A 27,015-nucleotide genomic window follows, 5' to 3' on the forward strand; every position below is an offset into this window, starting at 1 on the left:
ATGCAATTTTCACATTAAGATATTGTTTGGGGAGAGGGATGGTGGAGAGTTGAAAGTTGAAACTTACCAATCTGTTTTCATCAAATACTTCAAACAGGAGTCTATGATTGGATGGATTTACCTACAAGAAACACAAATGTCACCTTCAGTGACTCAAAAATAAAAGAATCCAAAACAACAACAAAATATCCAAAAGATAAAAGAAAAGCAAACAAAAGCAAAGGTAAACTGGGGATGTGTCTAACCATACTGGTCTGATATCAGCAGTGCCTACAACGGCAGGAATCTAAAACAAATTTTTAATTTTCTGGCTGTTACAGCCTTTTAGTTACAACACTGAAACAAATCAGAAGAAAAAAATTACTATATATCTTTTTCTGAGAAATAATTTTAAGTGCTTTGAAATTTAATTTTTATCTAAGGAATTTCCTAAGACTATAGTACTGTCTTTCCACAAAAACTTGAAGCCTAAGGAGTTTTCTCCTAGGCAGGTCAGAGACAAATGCTCTACAAAGACATGAGAGAAGTTCCCACAGCTATGTAATATCTAGGTTAATGGGGAGGCGAAGGGGAAAAGCAATTATTAACTACTACACACGATCTGCCAGTCACTGTGTTAAGCACTGTATAGATAACTCATTTGGTCCTTGTGACAACTTTGTGAGGTGATTACTCTTGCTATTGTCATTTTACAGTTGAGGAAACTGAAGCAGATAGAGGTTAAGTGACTTGCCCAGGGTCACAAAGCTAGCGAATGTCTGAAGTTGGAATGGCATTCAGGCCTTCCCAGTCCTAGGCCCATTGTTCAATGCACTGTGCCACTTAAATTGTTTAATGGTCTTTCTTTGCCTCTGACCTCAAGCTTCGTCACTCTTTCTTCCTCATGTTCATCACCATTCCCTCACTCCTAATCAATTGACAAGCAGTTGTTAAATACCTACTATGTACTAAATACTTTCAATGGCACATAGCATGGAATGTTTTCTGAAATGTTTGAAGTGATCCAGATTTTTTAAAAAGAGAACACATGAGACATCTCACTTTGGACCAAAAGATTAAAAATGATGCCTCTACATCATAGAGGGACATAGGTGTAAATATCAGCTCTAAGAATGTCCACGGATCCTTGGAAAAAATCACTTGGTCCTCTTGGGTGTCAACTTCTTCATTTAGTGAAATGAGGGGCTTGGATTAGAATTGTCCAAAGATTCAGTTTATGTTTTATAAACTCCTAAATGCTAGACACACAAAGGCATCCAGAATGACCGATACATCATAACGTCATGGAATTCTCTATATTTCCTTGATGCTCTTTATCTACTTCTCAAATGTTCTAGGAGCAGCTAGCATATTATAAATTATAAGGGCATACTTAAGGCCCTGACTCTGACACAAACTTGCTGAGTACATGTGGGCAAGTCATTTCACCATCCAAGATCTTGTTTTCCTAGACTGTAAAATAAAGAGACTGTTAAACATAGATACCTCAAAGTTCTTATCTGGTTCTAAAATTCTATGATACTGGAAAAAGTAGGACAAAAATTGCCTTTTTTCTTTTCTACCCATGGAGAGGAAAATTTTGATTTCCTTTAAAACCATAATTTCAAGGCTGTATTGAAACATCCAATAAGTAAGAGATTTGAATAAATCCCCCCATATGTCTATTACCATTTTTAAATGAAATAAACGTGGACAAGTCCTTGTGTAGCAACAAAAAAAAACACCACATGCATCATTTCTGTTTGCAGATTAAATTAACGAGGTCGAGGTTAAATGAAAATCGAACAAAAGTAACAAGACAATTTTATCAGGATGGAGTCAAGAATTGGTTGAATTTTTGATAGCGTGAAATCTATGACATTCAAGATAATAGTACCGGAGAGGACACTAAAAATCTTGAGATGGCATGTAGTGTAGGTGATTTCTTCCTTTGGTTTTGTTCTTTAGCCTAGCTTAGTGTAAGGAAAAGCACTTCTAAAAGTTTAAGAAGAAGAAAATATAGAATTAAATGTGGACTAGCCAATGTTTGTTGAATAAAAGAGTGTGTCCAAATGTTTGCTAAATGTGACCAATGCATTAAAATGAAAAAAGCCTTAACATATTTGGAATTTAAAAGAATTCAATATTGTACCAGAGAAGTTTCATAACACAAGCACGTGGTTTTGGTTTTATTCATTGATTTTTCAGTTTTTAACTATTAAAAACTTTCTCTACTAGAAAGCATAGAGGGAAACTAAATGACATTTAGTGATGCCAGGCTTCAGATCTGAATGTATTGGAGAAGAAGTCAAAAAGTTCTGCAAGTATGACAAACTATTATATGACAAACTATTAAGACTAGATAGACCATTATGTTACTAAATAATTTTTAGAGATTTTAGTGCTATTCTGAGAATTGTAATGCCATTCAGTTGTTCCAGAGGTTGAATCAATTAATATTCCCCCCAAATTAAAGCAATTAGCTAACAATAAAAACTGGGTAATTACTTTAGAGGATTCTTTAAGTTAATTCACAGCTCACGCTTCTCCCCAGGGGGCTGCTATGAAAGATTAAGAACTACTGACATTTTACCTAATTTAGTGATATTAATAAGACAAAAATAACTTTCTTCTAAAAAGAAATCCAGAATTGAACTTCAAAAGCCTTTCCTAGTTGAAAATTTAAATTTTAGAACTTTTTTTGCCTATCTCTAAACATCTTTATCATATCCCTACTAAAAATGAGTTTAAAAAAATATCCAAGTAATTTATTAAAATATTTGGTTCTTCCCTATATACGTTAACTAATATTTAAATGAGTCAAAGGCATAAATAATATGAGAGCTCTTCTCATTCTTTGTTGTCGTATTTAACCTTTTAAATGTATTGTTCAAAGCAAAATGTCAGAAAGTAAATGTTAGGTATTAATTGCCACTTGGCAGGCACAATTATGGTTACACTTGTGCACAAAGACAGCCCCATTTATGGAATCCTCTGAGGAAAGTAAGTGTACTATTGCTGTGACCATTGCACTAACAAATTAAGACTGAATAAGCAGTTCCATGTCTTTGTAGTTTTTAGATTTTTAGTGATGATATTTTCTTTCATTCACATAATCCTTATGCCAGAATGAAGCAGTACCATATTTTGTTTTTAGCACTCTTGGCCTTTTAAATTTCCCTCATTAGCTCCTGGTTTAGAGAAATCGGAATACTATAGCCTTAAAAAAGAAAAAATCTTAGCCAAAATGTTCACCATGCAACAAAATTGAAAATAAGCAGTAGTACGGCTTCTCTCCCCAAAATAAATCAAAAGAAAATGTGTTTAACTAGTTATTATTAGGAACAAATTGGTGTAAATAAGTTAAAAAAAAACTTACTCTAAAATAAAATTCTTCATTCCACTTTGGATTCAGTGTCTGTAAGAGAAATTATTAATTTTAAAACATGTTTTATAATCTTTAGAACTATTACAGGTTTCTAATACAATTGAAGTCATAAGATTTATATGTATATCCTGGTGCTTATAAAGAAAATATGCTACCTAAGAAATCCAAAAAGAGCCCCCAAACCCCAAAGAAAACCAACACAAAAACCCCCAACTAGGTAGCCAATTGATTGAAATTCTTCCACAGAGAAAACCATGCGTGGGAGTGCATTTATGAGGCAGGGGATCTAAAAATAGATTCTAGACTATGAATAGAAATCTATCACTAGAACAGAGATCACCAGGGATCTATATGGAGACATTGTGGGGAAGAGAAGAAAACCGCGTCATTTATTAAAGCAGAAATAATAATATGACACAAAGATGAGGGTGGATTTAACTGTCTTTCTGCTATGAAGCAATAAAATGCTTGGGGGAAAGGGTAGGAAGACTGGGTTTGTTTTAAATTCAGCATTTGCCAATTAAAAATTAAGAACTGCTAAACTTGGAGGGAATCTTTCACAATGGGGATCATTTGTATTAATGAATTCAGGAAAAAGAAAATCACATAACGTACAAACCAAAGGAAAAAAAATATAAAATTTTAGGACTAGTGTTTTTTTCTCAGAATTACATACATTTATAATATAATACACACATATATTAGTTGTGAAACAACAGAAAACAAACAAAAACCATTTGCCTGCTCAGCACAATGTACCTACCCAGATATGCAGCATTCCCCAAAATGAACCAAGATCATATTTCTAGTGAAGAAGTTTACCTCTGACTTTTAGTCTCACACAGGAATGAGACTTTATACATATAGACACACATGCATTAACATATGCATTTGAAAAAAAAATAGATCCAAAAATATTTTTTACAATTCCTCATTCAGTTTCTGTTGTATGCTAGCTAGACTCATACTGGATCATCCCTACCTTTATCAACCTATTTCTTTAAGGTAAGGTTTCATTGAAAAAGAAAAAGACAAGAAGTTCTCATTCTGCATTGTAACATATAAAACAAAAGACTGTTGTGCAAATGGCATACTGCACTGGCATTAAAATGTCAAAACTGCCTTTTCTCCACAAACTCTACAACTAAAGATTAAAAAATCCCAACAGACAAAGTTGCATTTTTTTTATTGAAAAGTATGCAAGGGGATAAGAATGAGAAAGCTACAGGGAGAAAGAAAGCAAGAGACATAAAGGAGAGGCAGGAAGAGAATGGAAGGGCAAAGAAAGAGAAAGGGAGGGAGAGGAAAAAAATAGGGAGGGAAGGAGGGAGGGAGGGAGGAAGAGGGACAAAAGGAAAGGAAGGGAGGGAGGGGGAGAGAGGAAAAAAAAGGATTTGACATGGTGTCAGTCACCTGGGCCCAGGACTCCCATTTCCTGCATAAGGATGAGACCCTTGAGGCATGCATTCCGGAGGCACAAAGATAAATGGAAAACTACAGAGCAATAAAAATGTATAGTAAAATACACAGCATGGAGGAATAACAGAGAGATGAAGAGAATGAAGATGAGAGTGATTCATAAACAGTGAGAACAGGACAGAAATACTAACCAGGATGTTGGCAGTCGACTACCCCAGAAGGCAAAGAAAGGAAAGCAGCCACCACTGCAGACGCAGGGGTGCAGGGGCAAGGGGAAGGAAAAATTGGTTTTTAAATCCCCATAGCAGAAAACACTTCTCAATGCTAGAAAGCTTTTGTCGCTTTTGTTTGTTTTGTTCGGTCTCTCTTGAGAGAGAGTGGGCTAGGAGAGCCCTGCACTCATTCCTACCTAGCCAGCTTCCTTCCTGCCACACTGATGGCTGAGCAAATGACAGCTAATAATGCAGGAAACAATGGCCGGCCACCAGCGTCCTCCACAGGATGCTCCCAACTAATCAAAACACATTCTACTATTTTGAAAACAGATTTTTAATGCCAGGCACCGAGAAACAGTAGAGGCTATACAATAATCATTTTTCCTTTCACGAGATGACCTCTGTGATGAGCTCAGAGAAACTTATGTCGTGATGCCCATGAAGCAGAAAGCCAGCACTGCAGTAGCTGGGATAAGATTACAGCAGTCAGGGAAGCCCCAAATCACTTGATTGGGTCAAGTGTATGTCACACAAAAACAGAACCAAAAAATGCAAAGGGTGAAGGAAAAAATAATGATCACATTCAAAATCATAATCAAGTGAAAATAAGACTGTTATTTTCGTTGAAAACATAGGTACAGTGTTGAAGTTTCCTGTTCTATAAATGGAAAACATGCAAATAGAAGTTTAAGTCTATTTTTTCCCTAATTACTCTTTTATTTTATTTACCATTCATAAAGCTAAACAAGCATTTAATTCTTTTTGATATTTGTTTCTTTTTATACCTCCCAAATCCAGATGCTGCTCAGTTTACTTAAAAATTATTTTAAATTATATATCTAAACTTAAAATATTTGCAATTTAAGCTATAGAATAAGGACAAACACAAATAAAGGCACCTGCCAATTTTGTTTAAAACACTCATGTCCTAATTTAAGAACAAGGTTTTTATTACCTCTGTTAAAAATGAAAGGAAACAGTTTTTTCTCCCTTAAAAAATGACTAGCACTTAAATTCCCTCTACTCTATATAGAATTTAGATGCAATGTGGCAGAGTATATTTTGGAGTGTCTTGGGATTGGGAAAATCTAGGCTCAGATGTTAACCCTGAGTCTCAAGAGCTATGTGACCATGAACAAGTCATTGATCTTCTCAGGTCCCAGGCAGCTCTCTAAGAACATAAATTATTGATCTGTTGAAGAGAGTATCTATACTGGGAATTCCCTATGTGAAATTCCAGATTCTTAAGTTAAGGCTGCGGCACTGCCCTATTTCCTTCCTCCTTATTCCCCCAATCCCATCTCCCAAAGCCTTTTTAATCAACAGAGAAACTTTAATTAAATATTTTTATGCTAGACACTGAGAGTCCAAATACAAAAGAAAGACAGTCCTTGGACCTCAGATCCACAGCTATAAAATAAGAGAGTTGAACTTGGTGGCTTTTAAGTCAGTCAGTGTCTTAATTATATACTGAAAATGTGCCAGGCACTGTGTTAAGTACTGGCTTTTTAGGATCTTAAGCAAATACATGAGATATAAAGAAAGAGGAGAGGGGGAAGGCTGACAACTGAGTGAGTAGTTACAGGCAATAAAGGTAAAAAGCTAGGCAATCACAGTGTTTAATGGCTCAAGGTACAAGCTTCAGAAAACACATTGATTTGAAAGAACCTGACTAGTTACAGTTTTTACACAGGCAACATGACTTTCAACTAACAATCGATTACATACCTTTTTAATGGTTTTTGTCTGCACCAAAGCAAGCTCTCTGTTCTCATCTGCTACATACAGCGAAAGTTTTACGTATGGATCACTGCAAGAAAAAAATTCATATTTACTATGATTATACTTTCCCCACAGTGTGTATACATTTGATAGTAATTTAACCTACAAATTACAAAGTCAATGCTAAGTGCTCAAGGTTCATATGAATTTTGTTAACCAGGCAATAGTAAGGAGCTTTTGACAACTACTAAAAATATTACTCAGAAAAAAAACCACATGGTTACCATTAGGTTACCTAGGTCTACAGGACTTTCAAAGCAGATCATTCTTTTCCAAGTACATTTATTAAACACTTATTTGTAAAGAGCAGTAGATACAAAGACAAAAAAAAAAAATGAGAAACAGCTTTTGACCTCAATATCTACTTAGTATTAGAACTGAAAGGGATGTTGAAGACCATCAAATCCAATCCTCTCATTTTACACACAAGGAAACGAAGGCCCAGGGAGAGGAAGTCATTTGCTTGACAAACTCTCACAGTCAGCAAAGTGGAAAGTGATCCTGGGTCCCAAGGCTCTCTCCACTATACCAGCAGGTACATTCTACTTGGGGACGCGACATAATAAAAGTCAGATTAATAAACAAGAGAAATAACTGTAAAGTACAAAGTAAATCAGGAAAGCCTTACTGTAAGAGGCAGCATTTGAGATGCACTTTGAAAAATAAGTTATTTAAGAAGCCCAAGCTAGGCATACATAATAATGAATCACATTCTTTATTCCAAGAAAATTTAATTTTAAGCTTCCAGACAACAGAGAGCGCACTTGTCCTGTTGGTCATTCCTTCGTTTCAAGTCATATCTAACTCTCTATGACTCCATGTAGGGCTCTCCTGGCAGAGATGCTATAGTGGTTTGCCATTTCCTTCTCCAGCTCATTTTACAGATGAGGAAACTGAGGCAAAAAATACTGAGAGACTTGTCCATGGTCACGAAGTTAATAAGTTTCTAAGCCTACATTTCAACTCAGGCCTTAAGCTTATTGTTAAAGTACAAATCTCATCTAACCCCATTATTTTTTTTTCCCCCTTTTTGGAGTGGGGAGGGCAGAGCAATTGGGGTTAAGTCACTTGGCTTAGAAAGTGTTAAGTGTCTGAGGCTGGATTTGAACACAGGTCCTCCTGACTCCAGGGCCAGTGCTCTATTCACTGTGACCCCTAGCTGCCCCTACCCCATCATTTATAGGTGAGATGAAGAGAGGTGAAGAGACTTGGTCCCACAAGCCCACAGGTAACAAGAAACAGAACTGAACAGGTTTTTCTAACACCAAATCCAGGGTTCTTTTTAGGACAGAGGGGGTGTAGCCTCTATTTCTACTCCAAGAAAAAAGAAAACTGAAATATGCTTCCTTAAAGTGGTAAAACCACTTTTTCCACCCTTACTCCTTATTTTTCACCAGCCTCCCAACTGTTCCAATAACAAGACCCTCCATCTCTTGGCTCCAGGCATATTTTTCTCTGACTGTTCCCCAGGCTGTCTGCCCCCTCTCTGCCCCTGCTACTGGCTTCCTTTAAGTCCCAACTGAAATCTCATTTTCTACAGGAAGCCTTCCCTAAACCCACTTAATTCTAGTCCCTTCTTTCTTTCAATTATTCATTATTTATCCTGTACATAACTTGATAGGCAAATGTTTGTTGTTTTGTTTTGGTTTCCTCCCACCTAGAAAGTAAGCTCCTTGAGGGCAGGGACTCTCTTTTGTTTCTTTTTGTATTCCCAGTGCTTAGCAGAGTGCCAGGCACTTAGGAGGTGCTTAATAAAGGTTTATTGAATTGAATTTAAATGGTTTGTTTCTAAACACAGTTAATTACTAAGGAAGGGGTCAACAGGCTAGGTTATTCCTCATTTTGCAGATTAAAGGCATGAGGGCAAAGTGGGCTAGAAAGTGAATTTCAGATCCTCGTTTCCTCACAGGGATAATGGAAGATAAGAACCTTTTGATTGAATGCAGTCTTAGCATAGTTATATCTAAGATAAAGGACTCATTTTGTAGGTAAGGAAACTGTGGGCAATGAGTTGTGACATGCTCTAAGGCATATGCCTAGTCAGTCCAAGCCTGTCTCAAGCCTAGTCCAAGATGCTTCCCAACTCAGCCCAGATGACTCAAATAATAAACAACTTTAGAAATTGTGGATTCCTTTGGAAAGAAATGTCATACATAAGCAATAACTATTTCCCCTCTTCATTCAAAATGCACTTCTACTTGCATCTCTTTGCTGACTCTGAGATTATTAGATATTGATCAAATCAACCACACCCATGAGAATTTAGGGTCCCTAAGAATTCCCTCTGTTAACAAGGAATTTCCTTAAGATATACTAGCACCACCTAGAAGTTCCCATGGTCCTTGTCTATATAATTACAATAGATGTCATATTTGAAGACCAAAAAATTAATTTTACATTAATATAAAGTCACATCAAGAAAAACATGATATACTCTAGTCAGAAAATTTCTTAAGAAATCTTTTCCTTAAACGGAGTCAGAATTGGTCTTCTGATAACTTCATCCTAACTAATTCAAGTTCAAGATCCAACAAAACAAATAAAATCATTCTTCTACATATCAAAACTTCAAATACTTGAAGTCAAATAAATTCCATCTAAATCTTGTCTTTTACAAGCGAATCATTTACAATTAATTAGAATATGACTTATCTTTTACCTTTCTTTGAGCTTGATATAAAATAGGTACTTAGTAAATGTATGTTGATTTATTTAATTCTTTCAGCCAATCACAGAACATGTTTACTCCATCTTTTTGCTATCTTTAGGGGAGATATGTAGGAGTATGTTGATCCAATCAGGTCCCTTAAAAGCATGCCATGTTGTTTAATATGCATTATTAATCTTTTCTCCATCAGTTTCTTATGTCTAAACAATGATACAACAAATCAAGTTGTGCTGAATTCTAAGGTGTAAATGTTCACACTGAAAATCTGACAATCAGTTCACTGGAACAAGTTGGTTGCAGCACATTCCCTGGGTAAAGGCTTGGGCATAAAACCCTGTTTCCTAGGATACAGATGGGCATAATCTCATTAATTTCTTGGTCCCCTTATCACCTTCTTTCCTTATTATTCAAACTTTCTGAATTGAATTCTGTCTTTACAGAGCTCACCTCTCAGATATGTATGTGAAAAAAATATATATGTATTCATTTCCATAAATGACATGATTAAAAGAAATTAACATCATGCTGTAAATTCAGGAATAAACCTGGGTTCACAGTCTTTTCCACACTGAGTTCATGTGAAGTCTGTCGTTTGATGAGTACATTCAGCAGCTTTCTAAATACCCTGTCTGCTCTACACAATTGTGCTTTTCAGCCTGAATCCTTTAGTCTAAAACATCCTCTTAAACCCTCATAACTACATGTCAGGCTTCCTTGTAGGTTACAGCTGTGTCCCAGACAAGCAAGGATGGGCCACAATACCTAAGGCTATGCTTCAGTGAATCCTTTCAATGTTTATTCTGTCACTACTGAGCCAGATTAGCTCATTTCAGTTCATCCTTTGCACATATGTAGGGAAGAGGACTAGCTTGGAATGTGGTTACAGGGCAAAGTCTTCATGGGAGCAGATGAGGCTGAATGGGTGAAGCCAAACTCTAAATGTGAGTGTGATGTTCTGCCTCTCCAAGTAGGCTGGCACAAAGGATGCAGCAGGAGTAGAATCTGGGGATGCAAGGTCACTTGGTGACCAGGTAAAATTACATTTCACTTTAATTATTTCTATACTTTTGTGAACTCAATTTATCTTAACCTCTGTAGACATCTCTGCTTCTTGTTTGGTGACCAGATAAACTAGTGGCAAAAAATTAATCCTATTATTTGCAAGATATTTTTAAAAGTGGAGGGTGTTAAGGGCAAATAAATTGTAACACTTCTGTGTGGCTATTAGGCAGGATTCAAGAGCTTGAAAGGACCTCTGAGACCACCTACTCCAATGCTCTCATTCTTCTTTTTTTTTTTTTTTTTTTTCTTTTTTGGAGGGCAATTGGGGTTGAGTGACTAGCCCAAGGTCACATGGGCTATTTGTGTGTGTGTGTGTGTGTGTGTGTGTGTGTGTGAGGTGTCTGTGGTTGGATTTGAACTCAGGTCCTCCTGACTCCAGGGCTGGTGCTCTATTTACTGAGCTACCTAGCAGCCCCTAATCCTCTCATTCTTAAAGATGAAAAAATTAAGATTCAAAATGGAGAGGTCCAAAATGGGGGAGTAAAATTCCCAAGGACATACAAGTAAAAACAAGAGCCAGGATTCAAACACAGGTCCCTTGATTATAAATCCAGTGCTCACCACACAGTACTCATTACTGTTTGTATGTCCTAACTACATTTTACTTTAACTATTTCTATACTTGTTCTTTTATTTTAACCTCTCTAGCTATCTCTGCTTCTTGTCTGGTCTGATGCTGGATGTTTGTCCATGAAGGAAAAATGTTAGTCTGCTGCCAGCCAGCAATGACTGTTTTATGCCTTGTTCTCTGAATAATTCATACTCTGCCTATAGGGTTGGGTGGAGAGAAAAACTGGAATACTTGTCAACAACTGCCAGTCCAATGAGGGTAATTACTATGATTAATCATTGTCTTGATGTCTGATGTTGAAATCTCCTGCCATCTCTCCTCCCTTTCATTGCCAAATTTCTTAAAAACAAAATAATAAAAAAAAACACAAAACAAAACAAGCAATTCTTTTTCCCTCCATCTTAACACCTCTTACCCACCTTTTGCCAAGAACTGTAGCAATAACTTCCCAGTAAGTTTACCTGCAGTCTTCCCCCCCCTTCCCAACCCATCTTTCAAACAGGTGCTAGGTTAATATTCCCAAACTACAGATTTAATTATGTTGCTCCTCTCTTTGGCTTTTAAAGCTCTATAAGTAGATCCTGTCTTTCCTGACAAAATGGAATTGGACCTCCTGAGAGTGCCATTCATACATCCATTTCCCTTCCCTGACTTGAGAAAATAAATTAATGCCCTCATCATTCATCATCATTAAAAGAACCTCATGGTCAGTTTTTACCTTCTTAATTTTTTTATTATTCCATTTTTGAAAATTCTTGTCATAATCAAGTGTCTTTCATAAAAAGGCACTTAATGTTTTCTGAATTGAACTGAATTTCAAAATGTTTTTCTACCTGAGCAAATATAAGGGAGTTCTAGCCTAATTTGCATGCCTGGTATGAATTGCACTTATCCTATGAAACATAATAATCTGAAATAATCCAAGTGTTGATGTCCCAGAATTGATCAAAAAGGGAAAAATTTCCAGATTTGTGACCTCAAGACTCACGTCTTTTGAATTTCAATTTGTATTGATTCTATAGAGACAGAAAATCTTATGAGTCAGATGGAACAGCTTAGTATAGTGGAGAGGAAGCTAGACTGGGATTAAGGTGACCTAGAAAAAAATCTCAGCTCTGACAGGGACAACTCACTTAACTACTCTAAGATTCAGCTTCTTTATCTGTAAAATCATAGATTTGTAAGAAAAACACTTCATAAACAATAAGGTGCTATGTAAATTAATTACTAGCTTATTATAGCTTTCAGAAGCCCTGCCAGACCAGATTGGCCTATTTTCTCTATGTCTATCCAATTTCAAAACCAAAATTAAAAATATTTCAATAGAAAAAGATATAAGATGAAAGGAAGATGAAGGTGATAAAGTATTTATATGATGCCTATTATGTGTCAGGCACTGTGCTAAGTACTTAAAAAACACATCCATTTACCAGCTCCTTATCCATTATATCTACTTCTCCCTACTGTTCCCCCCACGGCACCCTCATAGAACTCTGGGCTAACCTGAAAATGGACACAGAACAAATGTATTTTTTGCTTGTTTGCTCACTGGCTCCCTTTTAAAAAATGTTTCTGGTTACATAAAATGATGGTTTTTTTTTTTAATTCATTTCTCATCTAATTGGAATGTAAATGGATCAAAATTGGGAACTCTGGAGAGTCACAATAAATCTGATTAAATTGTTGGTCACTTGTTGAATTTATATTCATATGTTTAAAAATCACCTCAAAGATATTTTGGTCTTTGAGTAATATCTGATGGTGGATTTGTATAACTAATTTTTTTTATATTTTTAGAAATGTTATCAATTTCTTAATTCATTTATCCAAGATGAAAAAAATCACACAGATATAAGCAGAAGTAAAATTCAAATGAGGTGAAAAGTATTCAGCTAATTTCCAAACTACTTCCTTTGGACCTTGAAAATTAGTTCCTGAATTGTATTCATCTTTTTAAAATCCCAGACAAAAGCATGGATAAGGATCCTATTGTTTAAGTCAATATCCTATAACCTATGTCTAATAAAAAATAAAGTAATGTTTCAATGGTAAGAATTTCTATAGACATTTAACCTATTTTGTTAAATGGAAGGGGAAAAGAATTGTTTTAAATTTAGGTGACAGCAGTCATAAGTTCACATGACCCTAAGTTCACATGATCCAGACATGTTTTGAATTACTCACCTATTCATATATGTACACACATAACAAACCATATTTACACAATACTTTTAAGTTTTTAAAAAATGTTTTCCTAACAACAATATCAGGGGTTGTATGATTAATACCATCCCCATTATAAAGATGAGGAAACTGGAGATTATGAATCTTCATAGCTTTGTCCAGGATAAAAAAAAAAAAAGCTAAAAAGTATCAGAACCAAGATAAAAATACAAGCCCTTTAAACCTCTAAGATGAAGGCTCATTCCACTAAATAATTTTTAACCATAAATTCACAAATTGGACATTTTTAACAAAATCCTAAAAACCAAAGTCAATATACTTTTTAAAAAGTTTCTGTTTTTCTCCATTGTTTTATTTGATGTCTAAAGGTTCACCTCTGCCAGAGATTCCTTCTCTCCATTTAACTGTGAAAAACTGTCTGCTTGTCCTTGAATTCTGAGAACACATACCATATCGAGGGACTAGCATTAGGTTACAATTCATCAAACATTTATTAAGCACCAATCACGGCATGCACTAAGATCTGTGCTAGGAAATCAGGACATAAAGAAAAAGTAATCAGTTTGCATTCTACTAGGGGACACAGCGAGTTTATGTGTGAGTAAATTTAAGGTAAGTAATCTCAAGAGACAGACAGCAAAAATACAGAGGTGGGGTAGGGAGTGGAGGGATGTAGGGAGGAACAGTGAACTCCAAACATGGGAGACCACTTGTGCCTTATTTTCCATCTGACTGCATTCTTCTGGAACTTCTCTTACTCTGCCCACCCTCCCTACCATGCCCCAGGAACCTCATATGGGGGGAAAACCTCATCAACCTACAAGACCTAATCAGTCTTGGCACTCACACCTCATCACTACCTCTGTCTCTGATTTGAGGGTAGATCCATGAACTACAAAAGTTCCATTGTAGAAGGGGGATCAGCACAGAAATCTCCTCATTTCCACAGCTACACTGCTTTAGGTCTTTATCATGTCCCCCCTTTCAGCTTCCTTTTGTGTTTTCTTCCCCTATTAGAAGGGTAAACTCCCTAAAGACAAGGACTCGCTTTTTTCCTATTTGTAGCCTGAGAGCTTAGCACAGTGTCTGGTAGATGGTAAGTGCTTAATAAACATTTAAATTACTATTGAGGCAAAGGCACAGAGTTCCCCGAAGATAGAATGTTGCCTTTGGAGCCAGCCAATAAGGAGGCTTGTTTTCACTAGACTGGAAGAGCAACAAAGAGAAGGAAGAGAAGCAGAGAAGGTGACACAAACGAACAGAGCAATTTGTTACTACCCAGTTCAGTGTAACAATGTATACACATTTCTTTTTAAAATTCGACACATTTGCAGTTTCTTATGGGATCCTTTCTTCTTTATATAGGGAAATGCTCATTGTTGGTGGTAGTTGACAATTATAAAAGATATTTAAAGGAAATTTAAAAAAAATCTAAGTAATGATGAAAAATGAAAAAAAAACTCATTCTTAATACTGTAAAGGCACGTGAGCTATGAATTATTCTCCTTAAATAAACAGTATTTCTTGTCATGGTCTGAGTACCATGTGTATGTATGCATATATAAATATACTTTTAGAGTTGTAAATTTACACATTATCATATGTATTTATTATATATTTGTCAATTATTATAATTTTTTTTACAAATTAATTAATCAACAAGCATTTATTAAGAGCCTATGTGCTAAGAGCTGTGTTGATGTTAACAACACACACAAAAGAAAAAGAACAGCTCCTGCCCTCAATTAGATTGTTCATATGAATGACTCCACCTACTGTCCCAGGACCAGAGCATCCCTTCTTGATCACCACTCCCCTGTATGTCTCTCTCAGTAGTAGAATTTAAGTTGCTTGAGAGAAGGAATCATCTTGCTCTTTGTATTTTTATCTGCAGAGCTCTGTCCAGAGCCTGGCACAGAGTAAGCATGTAGTAAAGGTGCCGACGACTATGCAAGGTTCAAAACCAAAAATTAAACAGTCCCGATTCTCAAGGAACATACACTTCAATGTGGGGGTGCTTTGGGTATTCCTTAGGCTAACTATGGAAGCTGGAAACAGAAGGGAGTAGTATCCCCACTGTACAAATGTGGGAAACTGAGCCTCCAAGAAGCATTCATTTGCTCTAGATTACACAAGAAAGGGCAGAGCCACTTTACAACTGCAGGTTTTCCAACTCCTAGAATGAAGATTCTTTCCACACCACCAGGACTCTCAGATGGAGTTCTGGAATCCAGCATTCCTAAGCAAAGGGTCTAAGAATGATCTCAGGCAAAAGGGATTTCTCTGGGTTTCTGTGTTTCCCAGGATTGAGAAACCAGAATAACTAGATTAGTCTGAAAGAAGATACTTTGAAAACTGTAAAATCCGGTGGAGCCAAGATGGCGGAGTAGAAGCATGACCTTCCCGCAGCTCCAGCTTCCACCTTCCCCAATCCATGTAAAAAGGGGACTCTAAACAAACTTTGGAGCTGCAGAACCCACAAAATGACACAGGAAAGTTAACCTCATGCTGAGGACAGCCCGGCAGGCCAGCAGGAATCCAGCACAGTGCTCTGGGAGTACAGCCCAGCCGCCTAGCCCGCCTAGGCTTTAGCCCCAGGACGGTCCCGACCAGCCGTCAGCCTGAGGGACTCCAGATCAGCAGCAGCTATGGCCCTTTCCAGGTTTATCAACACATAGATGCGAAGGACAAAGTGAGAGGTCAGTGCAGTCTGGACTTTGGGACAGTAAGTGGGAGTACATGGCTTTTGCCATCAGGGCGAGAAGCCTCTGAGATGCCGGCACAGCCAGCCAGTGCCACATGGCAGCTTCAGCTCCTGGTCTGCAGAGTATAGGGGGACCAAGCACTAGTCTGAGAGGTAATCGCTCTTACTTTAACCTGCTTGTATCTGGATTGCAGTCTAGGGTGGAGGTCCTGGGGTGTGTGTCCAGCTTGCCAGAGCATGTGGAGATCTCAGAGAGGGCACCCATCTAAAACCTCCGGCAGCTGAAAAAACAGCAGCATTTGTGACTAAAGCTCCCCTGTCTGGTGGCAGAGTCCTACTGTGGCAAAAAGCCCAGTGGTCAAGTGACTGAGGGGCGACATGACCAGGCAAAAGAAACAAAGCAGACAGAAGATTCCAACATTACATTCCTTTTTTGGGGACAAAAAGGAGCAAGGCATGGAACAGGGGAAAAACAGTGAAGTCAGAACTCCTGAACCAAAAGCTTCAAAGGAAAATACAAGCTGGTTACAGGCCATAGAGGACGTTAAGAAGCAGATAAGAGAAGTGGAGGAAAAATTGGGAAGAGAAATGAGAACAATGCAAGAAAATTATGAAATGAGAGTCAACAGCCTGACTGAGGAAAATAACACTTTAAAAAACAGACTGACTTAAATGTCAAAGGAGACTCAAAAAGGTGAGGAGAAGAATGCCTTAAAAAGCTGAATTTGCCAAATGGAAAAAGAATCTCAAAAGCTCAATGAGGAGAATCATTGCTTCAGAATTAGACTGGAGCAAATGGAAGCTAATGACTTTATGAGAAATCAAGATGATGTTAAACAGATCCAAACAAATGAAAGAATAAAAGGCAATGTGAAATATCTCATTGGAAAAACCACTGACCTGGAAAATAGATCCAGGAGAGACAAGTTAAAAATTATTGGACTACCTGAAAGCCATGACCAAAGTAAGAACCTAGAAAGCATCCTCCAGGAAGTTCTCAAATAAAACTGCCCTGATGTTTTAGTACCAGAGGGAAAAATAGAGGTTGAAAGAATCCACCGATCACCTCCTGAAAAAGATCCCGAAAAGAAAACTCCTAGGAATATTATAGCCAGGTTCCAGAATTCCCAGATTAAGGAGAGAATTTTACAAGCAGCCAGGAAGAAACAATTTGAATATTGTGGAAACACAATCAGGATAACCCAGGATCTGGCAGCTTCTACACTGAGGGATCGAAGGACTTGGAATATGATATTCCAGAGGGCAAAGGAGCTGGGATTAAAACCAAGAGTCACCTACCCAGCAAAACTGAGTATCATGTTTCAGGGGAAAATATGGTTATTCAGTGGAATAGAGGACTTTCAAGCATTCTTGCTGAAAAAACCAGAGTTGAACAGAAAATTTGCCATTCATATATAAGAAGCAAGAAAAGCATGAGAAGGTAAACAGGGAAAAGAAATCATAAGGAACTTATCAAAGTTGAACTATTAACATTCCTACATGGAAAAACAATAATTGTAACTTATGAAACTTTTCTCAGTAGTTGAAGGGATTAAAAATATATACATATGTCTATATATATATATATATATATATACATAAGGATATATGGGCATATGAATACATATGTGAATATGTGTATATATGTTTACAGGTATACATAGAGGGCACAGGACCAATTTAAAAGGAAGGGATGATACTTAAAAGGTGAAATTAAGAGGTGAGAGGAATATAATGAGAGGAGATGGGGAGAGACAGATTGGGGTAAACTGTCTCATACAGAAGAGGCAAGGGAAAATGGTTACAATGGAAGGGAAGAGTAGGAAGGCAAAAGGGAATGGGTCAACCTTATTCCCATTGAATCTGGCTTGAGGAGGGAATGAAATACACACTAAATAGGGTATCTCACCTTCCAGGAGAGTAGTGGGGGAAGGGGATGAGAGGGGGAATGATGGAAGGGAGGGCAGGCTGGGGGGAGAGGGAAGTTGGAAGTACCCACTTTTGAAAAGGGACAGGATCAAAGTAGAGAATAGAACAAGTGGGAGGTGGGATAGGATGGAGGGAAATAGTCAGTCTTTTATATCTACTATGTTATTGTTTTCCATTAGCCACACATGTACAACCTATACTGACCTGCTTATCTTCCCAGTAAGGGTGGGTGACAAGGAAGGAAGGGAATGAATCTGAAACTGAAAGTTTCAAAATAAAATATTCAAATATATATGTATATTTGTGTGTGTGTGTGTATACTATTATTAACACCATCTTACATGTAATTGGGAAATAAGATATACAGGCACTGAGGTATAGAGGTACACTGGAAAAGTCGAAAGGGGTATGGGAGAAAATATGGGAGAGAGCAGATTGGAGGAGGGGATATCCTGTGGGACTTCTATTTTGGGGTGGTGGGTACGGGAAAAACGGGGAGAAAATTTGTAACAAAATCTGGTGGAAATGAATGATGTAAATCAGAAGTTAATAAAGCATTAAAAAAAAACTGTAAAATCCTATACAAATGTGTATATTGATATTCTTGTCGCATCTGTATCCCGTTCCCCTTGTTTATAACCTCAACCCAAAATTCTACCACAGAACAGGAATGGTAATGTGTACTTATTATATCTGATGAAAGTTGGTGTTGAAGTCTTAAGACTGGCAGAAGATCATCTGGGACCTCTAGGCACCAAGATGAAATGACTAATCCTTGGCTTCCTAGAGATATTCTAAGGACCATGGGGCTCTCTGCCATTTTACTCTGAGACTTTCACTCCTTTTTACTCCTAGACTACAGTTCCCTTCACCCAGGAAGGGAAGCTCTTATACCAGTTTCAGTTCTGTTAACTTTGCAATAGTCCACCAGACAGATTATGAGGGCCTGAATTAGAGTGGTGAGGGATGGAGAGATGTTGTAGAGGTATGTCTGTCAAGATTGAGCAACTGACTGGAGATGTGGCTAAGGGTATTTCACTAGCTTTCTAACTGGTCTCCAGTCTCTCCTTTCTCCAATCCATTTTCTAAAGTGATTTTCCTAAAATGTTGGTCTGGCTATGTCACATTTCCTCATCAATTAACTCCTTATTATCAATTATCAATCAGCTCCTTATTACCTCTAGAATCAAGTGCAAATTCCTATTTGTATTTAAAACCCTTCACAACCTGGCTCCAACCTATGTTTGCAGCCTTATGACACAGCCACCTACCATTCCCCCTAGGTGTCTCTCATACATGACACCCCTTTTCTGGTCTCTATGTCTTCACACATTACATTCCTTCCTCACCTTTGTGTCTTAGAATCTCTAGTTTTCTTCACATCTAAGCTCCAAAGCCATCTTCTCTATCACATCTTTCCTGATCTCTCTCTCCCCAACTTAAGTGCTGACAAAAATTAACTTGTATTTATGTTTAATGCACTTATATGTACTCATCCTACTCCCCAAATATAAGCTCCTTTGATGGCAGGGACTGGTTCATTTTTGTCTTTGCATTACTAGTGCCTAGCAAATAAAAGATGCTTAATCAATGTTTCTTAATAGATTAATTGAGGGAGAGTAAGGAGCTGAGGTTAACCTTGAGGTTATGAAATTGGATGAGAGAAATCAGAAGGTTAAAAGAGGGGTGATTTTTGAGGAAAAGATCACAAATACTATTTTAGACATGTTAATCTAAGAAAGTATGGGAAATACTTAAAATATTCAAAAATATGCTGAATATTTTAATCTCAATTCAGAAGACTAGGACTGAATACACAGAGCTAGGAGTCATCTTCATAGAGATGGTAACAACCCATGGAAGCTTTATAAAAACCATCAAATGATAAAGTGTAGAGAGGAGGAAGGGCAGCTAGGTGGCACAATGGATAGTGCACCGGATTTGGAATTAGGAAGATTCATCTTCATGAATTCAAATCAAGCCTCAGACCCTTATTGCCTGTGTGACCCTGGGAAAGTCACGTAACCCTGTTTGCCTCAGTTCCTCATTATAAAAATGAGCTGGAGAAGAAAATGGCAAAGCATTCCAGTATCTCTGCCAAGAAACCTCAAATAGGGTCCCAAAGAGTGAGATATAACTGAACAACAACAAAGAGAGGTGTGTCGAGGATAGCACCTTGGGATATGCTCACTCAATAAGGAGGCAGAACATGGATGATGATTTAAAAAGGAGGTGAAGAGGAAGCAATCAGGGGGGTAGTTCAGAGAAGCAAGAACACAGTCTCAGAAAAGCCTGAAAAAGGAGGGGATCTACTGAAAAACAGTGGATATCCCCAAGTTAGCAAGTATAAGGAGAGTCAACTACTTCAGAGACACAAGATGAATGAGTAATTGAGAAAAGACCACCAAATTTGTCAATGAAGAGACTCACTTTGTAGACAGAAATTTGAGTTGAGCATTGGAGCTAGAAGTTAATTTCAAAGGTGTGAGAAAATGGTAAGGGAACCAAAGGCAAGATTATAAACAACAATTTCTAGACTGGCTATGAAAGAGAGGTGGGAGGTCAAGAGCTTGAGGGGATAGTTGGCTCAAGTTAAGGATTTTTCAGAATGAGAGAGAAATAGGCATGTTTCTAGGGAGCAAGAAAGAACATTTCTTGACTGTTTTTTCTACATTTTCTTTTTGATTGGAATTGTGCTTCCTCATTTTTTGATGAGGTTAGCTGGTACTTTCCCAGGTCATTTCCCTCCCAACTCTTATCAAAAATAGCATTTATGGCTTTTACTTCTCCTTCTGGAGTCACATTTAACTTTTTTTATTTGCCATGTTTCCCAATGACCACTGTCAGCAAATAATTATCAAGGAGATATTTGGTATAATAAGCAGCCAATCAAAACTATAAGATATCTTTACTTAACACTCATTCACATGTGAAATATCTTCCCCAGGTTCTATAGCAATGTAACACCTGTGAGGACAAGTCTAAGAGGTGACCGACTAGAATGAATGAACCAAATTGTTTTTTCCCCAGGAAAACTGGAGCCCTGGTAGATCTACTAAAACTGCAGAATGAAATAACTGCTTTTAAGATGCTAAATAGGCATAAATAGGTTGCTTCAGGGGGCACCTAGGTGGCACAGAGCACCAGCCCTGGAGTCAGGAGGACCTGAGTTCAAATGTGGCCTCAGACACTTGACATAATTACTAGAGGTGTGACTTTGGGCAAGTCACTTAACCCCAATTGCCCTCAAAAAAAAAAGCAAAAAAAAAAAAAGGTTACCTCTGCAATGGATAACAATAAAGAACAGCAATAACTGACATTTCATAAAGCATTTCAATACTTGCAAAGCACTTTACCTATACTAATTCATTTGCTCCTCACAACTACCCTGTTAGGTATTATCTCCCTGTCTGCCCCTCCCCCATACTTTCCAAAATGAGGAAGCAAAGTCTCAGAGAAATAATGACTTCTACACAGTCATCAGCAAGTAGAAGGCATGGACTATGAACCCAGATCTCTAACAACCCCAAGCTTGGCACTTTCCTCCATGCTATGCTGAAGCAAGCTTCATCAGTTACACTTCTGAACATTCCAGGAGGCACCAGAAAGTCCACAGGATTAAGGTCAGATGCCTGAGGGACAAATGGAAACAAAGAAAGAACAGCCCAGCTCCTTTTGAATAGATCCCCACAATAAATACCAGCCTGAGAAAAGTGAAATCACTCCTGAATGTTACACCTCATTGGAAATGACAGCTATTTAGGTCCAAGATTCAGAACACTGCCAGAGTTTTACAGGACTGAGAATCAGGTGACCAATCATGACCAGCCATCTGCACTGAAAATGGTTTCACCTGTGAAATCCTGAAATTCTTCAAGCTAACTTTCAGACTGACCAAAATTCTAATGATTATTAATCAAAAGTTCTTAAGTTCTAAGCTGGTAAGCAAACATAAGAAAGACCACAAACTCTCCCGGTTCTGGCTAATGAGTAACTACTACCAAAAGAATTTTTTTTAGTAGACTGAATTTAAGAGGTGCATATTTGGGGTTGATAATGTTTCAAGAGGAAAAACAAACAGGATAGCAAAGGGGAAAAGCCCCAAATCTCCCCATTCCATATAACACCTATGCACTGCCCACCAAAATCAACACTTCTGATGCATTGAATCATCATCCAACCACACTTTAAACCACTTATTTCAACTGATACTTATGATCCCACATTTCCCAGAAGGTATGGTGTTACTATGATGCTATTACCCCAATTTTTCAAATGAGGAAAAGTGTGGCTCAGAAAAAGGAAGTGATTTGCCAGGGTCACATAACTAGTGAATGTCTTAGTCTCAGTTTCATTGTTGTTTCCACTAGGACACAATGGCTTTTTTTTCCCAGAGGAGGAATGTTCTTGTCATTGCTTTTCTAGTATAGGAAGTGAATTTTCAGTGGCCCATACACCCTACAGGGGATTGTTTTCTATTGACCATCTATTTTTTTTTTTTAAATCATATCATAGAGAATTTGATGAAGGAATGAGAAGTTTTCCCCCTTCATTCTATACACATCCTTGAGTTCTTTTATTTTCTGGGGATAAGCAGGTGAGTTTACAACCCCTTCCTTCCACATTTGTAACAATTTAAGAATCTTCATGATTCCTGACTCAGTGGAGAAAATACTCCTACCTACATCTAGTCCAGAAGTGAAATCTGTATATGCCCTGGAATCTTTTGATACAGCATCATCTTCCTTTAGCTGCAGTGGTATTTAAGGGACTGTCTGGGTTGCTGTACCTAACCATGGAACTCAGAACTGAAGACTGTTGGATGGACATTATCATGGTCTCATTTATTTTTGCCCTAAGTTCTATTTCCTAATTTTTGCTGATAATTAATCAGTAGTGAATTTTGCAAAGAATATTGATACATATGGCATCTACAGGCAGCCAGGTGGGGCAGTGGATAGATCACTAGACTTAGAGTCAAGAAGTCATGAGTTCATGGGGCGGCCAGGTGGCTCAGCGAGTAAGAGCACTGGCTCCAGTGTTGGGATGACCTGGAGATCGAATCCCGGGCTCAGACACTTAGCACCCACCCAGAAACACCTGGCCGTGTAACTTTGAGCAAGTTACTTAACCCCCATTGCTTTAAAAAAAAAAAAAAGTCATGAGTTCAAATCCAGCCTCAGACACTCACTAGCTGCATGATCCTGGGCAAGTCATTTAATCTTTGCTTATCTCTGTTTCCTCAAGTGAGGGTCGAATGAGATAATATTTGTAAAGTAGTCTGCAACCTTAAAAGTGATATATATATATATATATATATGTGTGTGTGTGTGTGTGTGTGTGTGTGTGTGTGTGTGTGTGTATAAATATATATTATAAGGATGATGATAATGATGGCTAATATATACATACACTAGCCATCATCATCATATCATCAAAATCATCCCCTCCCTCAACCCCGTACTGTATACCTTCAGCAATTCAAAATCCATTTTTAACCTATTTTTCCTTTGTCAAGGCACTGACTGGCTTGGGTCCTAACCACTCTTCTCGTAACTATAATTGATTCTTTAGGTTTTAATATCACCTCTCCCTTCTGCCACCTAAATCTGACCGATCCTTCTGGCAGATATTAGCTCCTCAGTGCAATATTCCTTTATACATTAGTTTGAAATCATCTTTCCTTCCTCTCTACTCCCACAAAAAGTACTGTTCATACCAGTTACCTAGAACTAATTATATACTAAACTTTATACTGTTAGTTATCTTTTCATAGTTGTATTTTTGACCTCTCCAACCAGACCATAAACTCATAAAACTCAGGGTCATCTTCGTTTTTTGCGTGTCCCCTGTGGCCACTAGAGGAATGCTCAAGGGAGATACACAAGGGTCCCTTGATTAGCTGGCTCTTTACTGCCCTTGCACCCCCCCCCCACCATCCCCATGACCAAATTCATCCCTTACTAGGATTAAATTTATGAAATACTTTCTTGACTAGCATCCTAGCATGGTGTAGTGGCCATGAAGTCTAAGGACCTGAATTTGAATCCTGGTTTTCCTATTTACTGCCTGTTATCATCTTGGTAATTACATCACCTCTATGTACCCCAGATTCATAAGCAAAATGAAGGAGCTAAACAAATGCCATCCAAGGTCCCTGCTCAGCTCAGGACAAAATTATCTCATGATTCCATTGATAATGAGAGTGGAATTTCCCACCAGTTCTCAATCTCAAACTTATTAAAGATTTGAATCAGTAATGAATATACACTGAAAGAAATCTATAACACAAAATACATAACTCATATGAATATATACAGTAAATATAAATATATTAAGTAAATGAAGACAAATGTAGATTTACATGTATAATAAATATGTTTGCATATGTTGAAAGGAAATCTTAAAATGAAATCTCAATAAATTTTCAAACATGAAAAAATGAATTAGGAGCTTCCTTCCATAAGTGGTAAGGTCCTGAACGGTAGAACTGTTTTATTTTTACCTTTTTATTTCTGGTAGCTTGCAAAGTGTATGACACATAGTAGTTTTTAAAAATGTCTTTTGATTGATTCTACAGGATAGCAGCACCATACAATATCCATCTTAGGCAGATATTTTTGGTTCCTCTGCTTCACATCCTTGGCTTAAATTTTATTCTTGCTTATGTAATTAATTAGTTCTAGATTGTCCCTAACTTGAAGAAATTTATTTGCAAAATGAATACATGGACCACTGGGGAGAGCAAATATCTGCCACCAAAACGAGAAGAAAAAACAACCAAAATTTAGGACTATTTTCACTGTGATTGCTTTCAGGCTGGCTCTTCTGTCCTGGGGACAAGAAATCAGAAGTATTCCCAATAGCTAAAGAGATCACTTTTACATCACCCAAACTCCTATTTGGCAACAGCCAAATAGCAATAGCCTTAGAAAGCATCATCAGAAACAAGGGGGAAAAATCATTTTGTTGGACTCTCAAATACTTAGATTACTGCAAGCACTCAGAATATGTTTATGTGTTTCCCTCCCCCCACTGGAAAACTAGATGCACTGAATAGGAGTTTGATGCTTTAGCAAAAATAAAGATATCTGCTTGTATTATGATTCTAATCTAAAGAAGCATGAAACGTGAGCTGTTAATCTCTTTTTCATATAATCTAGCATGTGCCAAACTTAGCACCACACAATGCGGGGGGACATGCTACCACCATGGGAAACATCATGTCTCCTAGCAAAATGGTAGTTACTAAATTGCTATATGAGTTTATATTTCAAGCTTTAAAGAGGTTCTGAAAAGGGAAGAAGCCAGATAAGAGATGCAAAATGAAAGGGGGAACAAACAATAAAAACAAACAAATCTCTTGCTTTACATGTTTAGAATAGATGTGCAGGATCAGTGCGAAACGTTGGTTAAAAGGGAAGCATTCCCAGGGGAAGCAGTGCATCAGCTAACAAGTATGCCTCCACATCCAAGAAAGAAAAAAAGAAGCACATAAACACGACAGGTGACAATGAGGAAAAAATCAATATGCAACATGCTCTGCTTGCTGAGTCAATTTGGAGCCAAGCAGATAAAAAGAATACAGCCTCCCTCGAGCAACCACCAAAGAGAAGTTATAAGGAACTCATGCTGATATTGGTCTTTATTGAGGGAGGGGAGGAAGGATGATATCTGCCTTCATTATTTCATTTTGAATTTCCTTCCTCCTTCTACCTTTGGGCTTTGGGCAGCGACATGGCATAGTGGATAGGGAGCCGAATATTTTCCTGAGTTCAAATCTGGCCACAGACATATCCTAGCTATGTGACCCTAAGCAAGGCACTTACCCCTGGTTGCCTCAGTTTCCTCATCTGTAAAATAAGTTGGAAAAGGAGACTGGCAAACCACTCAGTATCACTAGCAAAAGAACCCCAAATGGAGTCCCAAAGAGCCAGACATGACTGAGCAACAAACCAATCTGCCCGCTCAACAACTCCAGTAGTTCATTGTTATTAAGCTTCTCTATGAAATTGGACTAAGGAAGGAAAAGGACACAAAACTGAATCTCAATTTGCCTTCCTTAAAAAGGTCTGGTTGGGGAAGGAGATGGAAACTCTTGGCTAAACTAAGGGTTTCTGGATTATGGACAGTTGTTCATTTTATCCATACTCTGCCTATCCCTGTTACAGGAGATTATGGAGTTGTGTCAAGGATGTTTTGAAGTGGAGATCCAGAGGATATGACACAGCAGGGAGCAGCTGGGAAATGAGGGACTGACAGACTGGCCTGACATAAAATGATCAGTGGCTACTTTTGGACAGAAGCTTTAGAAGAAACATGGCAAATGGGGCCAGATTTTCAGAAGAAGGCTACACACAGCCAGGAAAATTTAAATACAAAAACAAAGAATATCAATAAAACTTTTTTTTAAGTTACAACTGCAAATCAAGGAACAACATCCATACTTGAAGAGCAAAAGAGCATAAGAAGGTTTGCCTCATCACACCCGGATCTCTTTAGTCATACTTGGACAGACAGAAATGTTATCATATTCAATCTACAAACAATAGTCATTACAGTAAGAGACACAGAACAGCCAATGACTTTTTTTTAAGTGTGAGGGATAATTTTTTTTTTTTTTTGCTTTTTGGAGGGCAATTGGGGTTAAGTGACTTGCCCAAAGTCATATGGCTAGTAAGTGTGCCAAGTGTCTGAGGCCGAATTTGAACTCAGGTCCTCCTGACTCCAGGGCCAGTGGTCTATTCACTGTGCCACCTAGCTATCCCAGAGGGATAATGTTTTGACCACAAAAAGTAGAGGTAACAAAAAGAGAGGTCTCACTCTACGAAACTTAAAATAAAAACTTTGGAGCTGAAGAAATCTTAGAAATTATCTAGTCCAATGTGGAATTAGATTTAACATGATTGTACACATAAAGCCTATATCAGATTGCTTGCTGTCTTGGGGAGGGAGGAAGGGAAAGAAGAAAGGGAGAAAATTTTGGAACTCAAAATCTTACAAAAATGAATGTTGAAAACTATCTTTACTTGTAATTGGAAAAAATTAAATTCTATTAAATGGGAAAAAATAATAAAATAGCTATGTCAATTTTTTACAATTTTAAATAACTTG

The 27,015-nt window shown here is 37.6% G+C and overlaps 1 protein-coding gene across 3 annotated transcripts in view; it reads right to left on the reverse strand.

Annotated features, from left to right (window-relative positions):
* The window catches only part of LOC138173169 (E3 ubiquitin-protein ligase NEDD4-like), a 507,966-nt gene that overhangs the window by 236,153 nt on the left and 244,798 nt on the right, over positions 1 to 27,015 (reverse strand). For all 3 annotated transcript variants that reach the window (XM_069103074.1, XM_069103087.1, XM_069103095.1), the window contains 3 exons: positions 6,730 to 6,811; positions 3,359 to 3,397; positions 68 to 121 (listed from right to left, as the gene is read on the reverse strand). In XM_069103074.1, the coding sequence (XP_068959175.1) occupies positions 68 to 121; positions 3,359 to 3,397; positions 6,730 to 6,811 (175 nt within the window). The remainder of the gene's footprint in view (positions 1 to 67; positions 122 to 3,358; positions 3,398 to 6,729; positions 6,812 to 27,015) is intronic.

Source organism: Petaurus breviceps, unplaced genomic scaffold (genome assembly GCF_028583685.1).
Source record: "Petaurus breviceps papuanus isolate PSGF00001 unplaced genomic scaffold, PetGlider_PUasm1.0 129, whole genome shotgun sequence".
NCBI classification, from domain to species: Eukaryota; Metazoa; Chordata; class Mammalia; order Diprotodontia; family Petauridae; genus Petaurus; species Petaurus breviceps.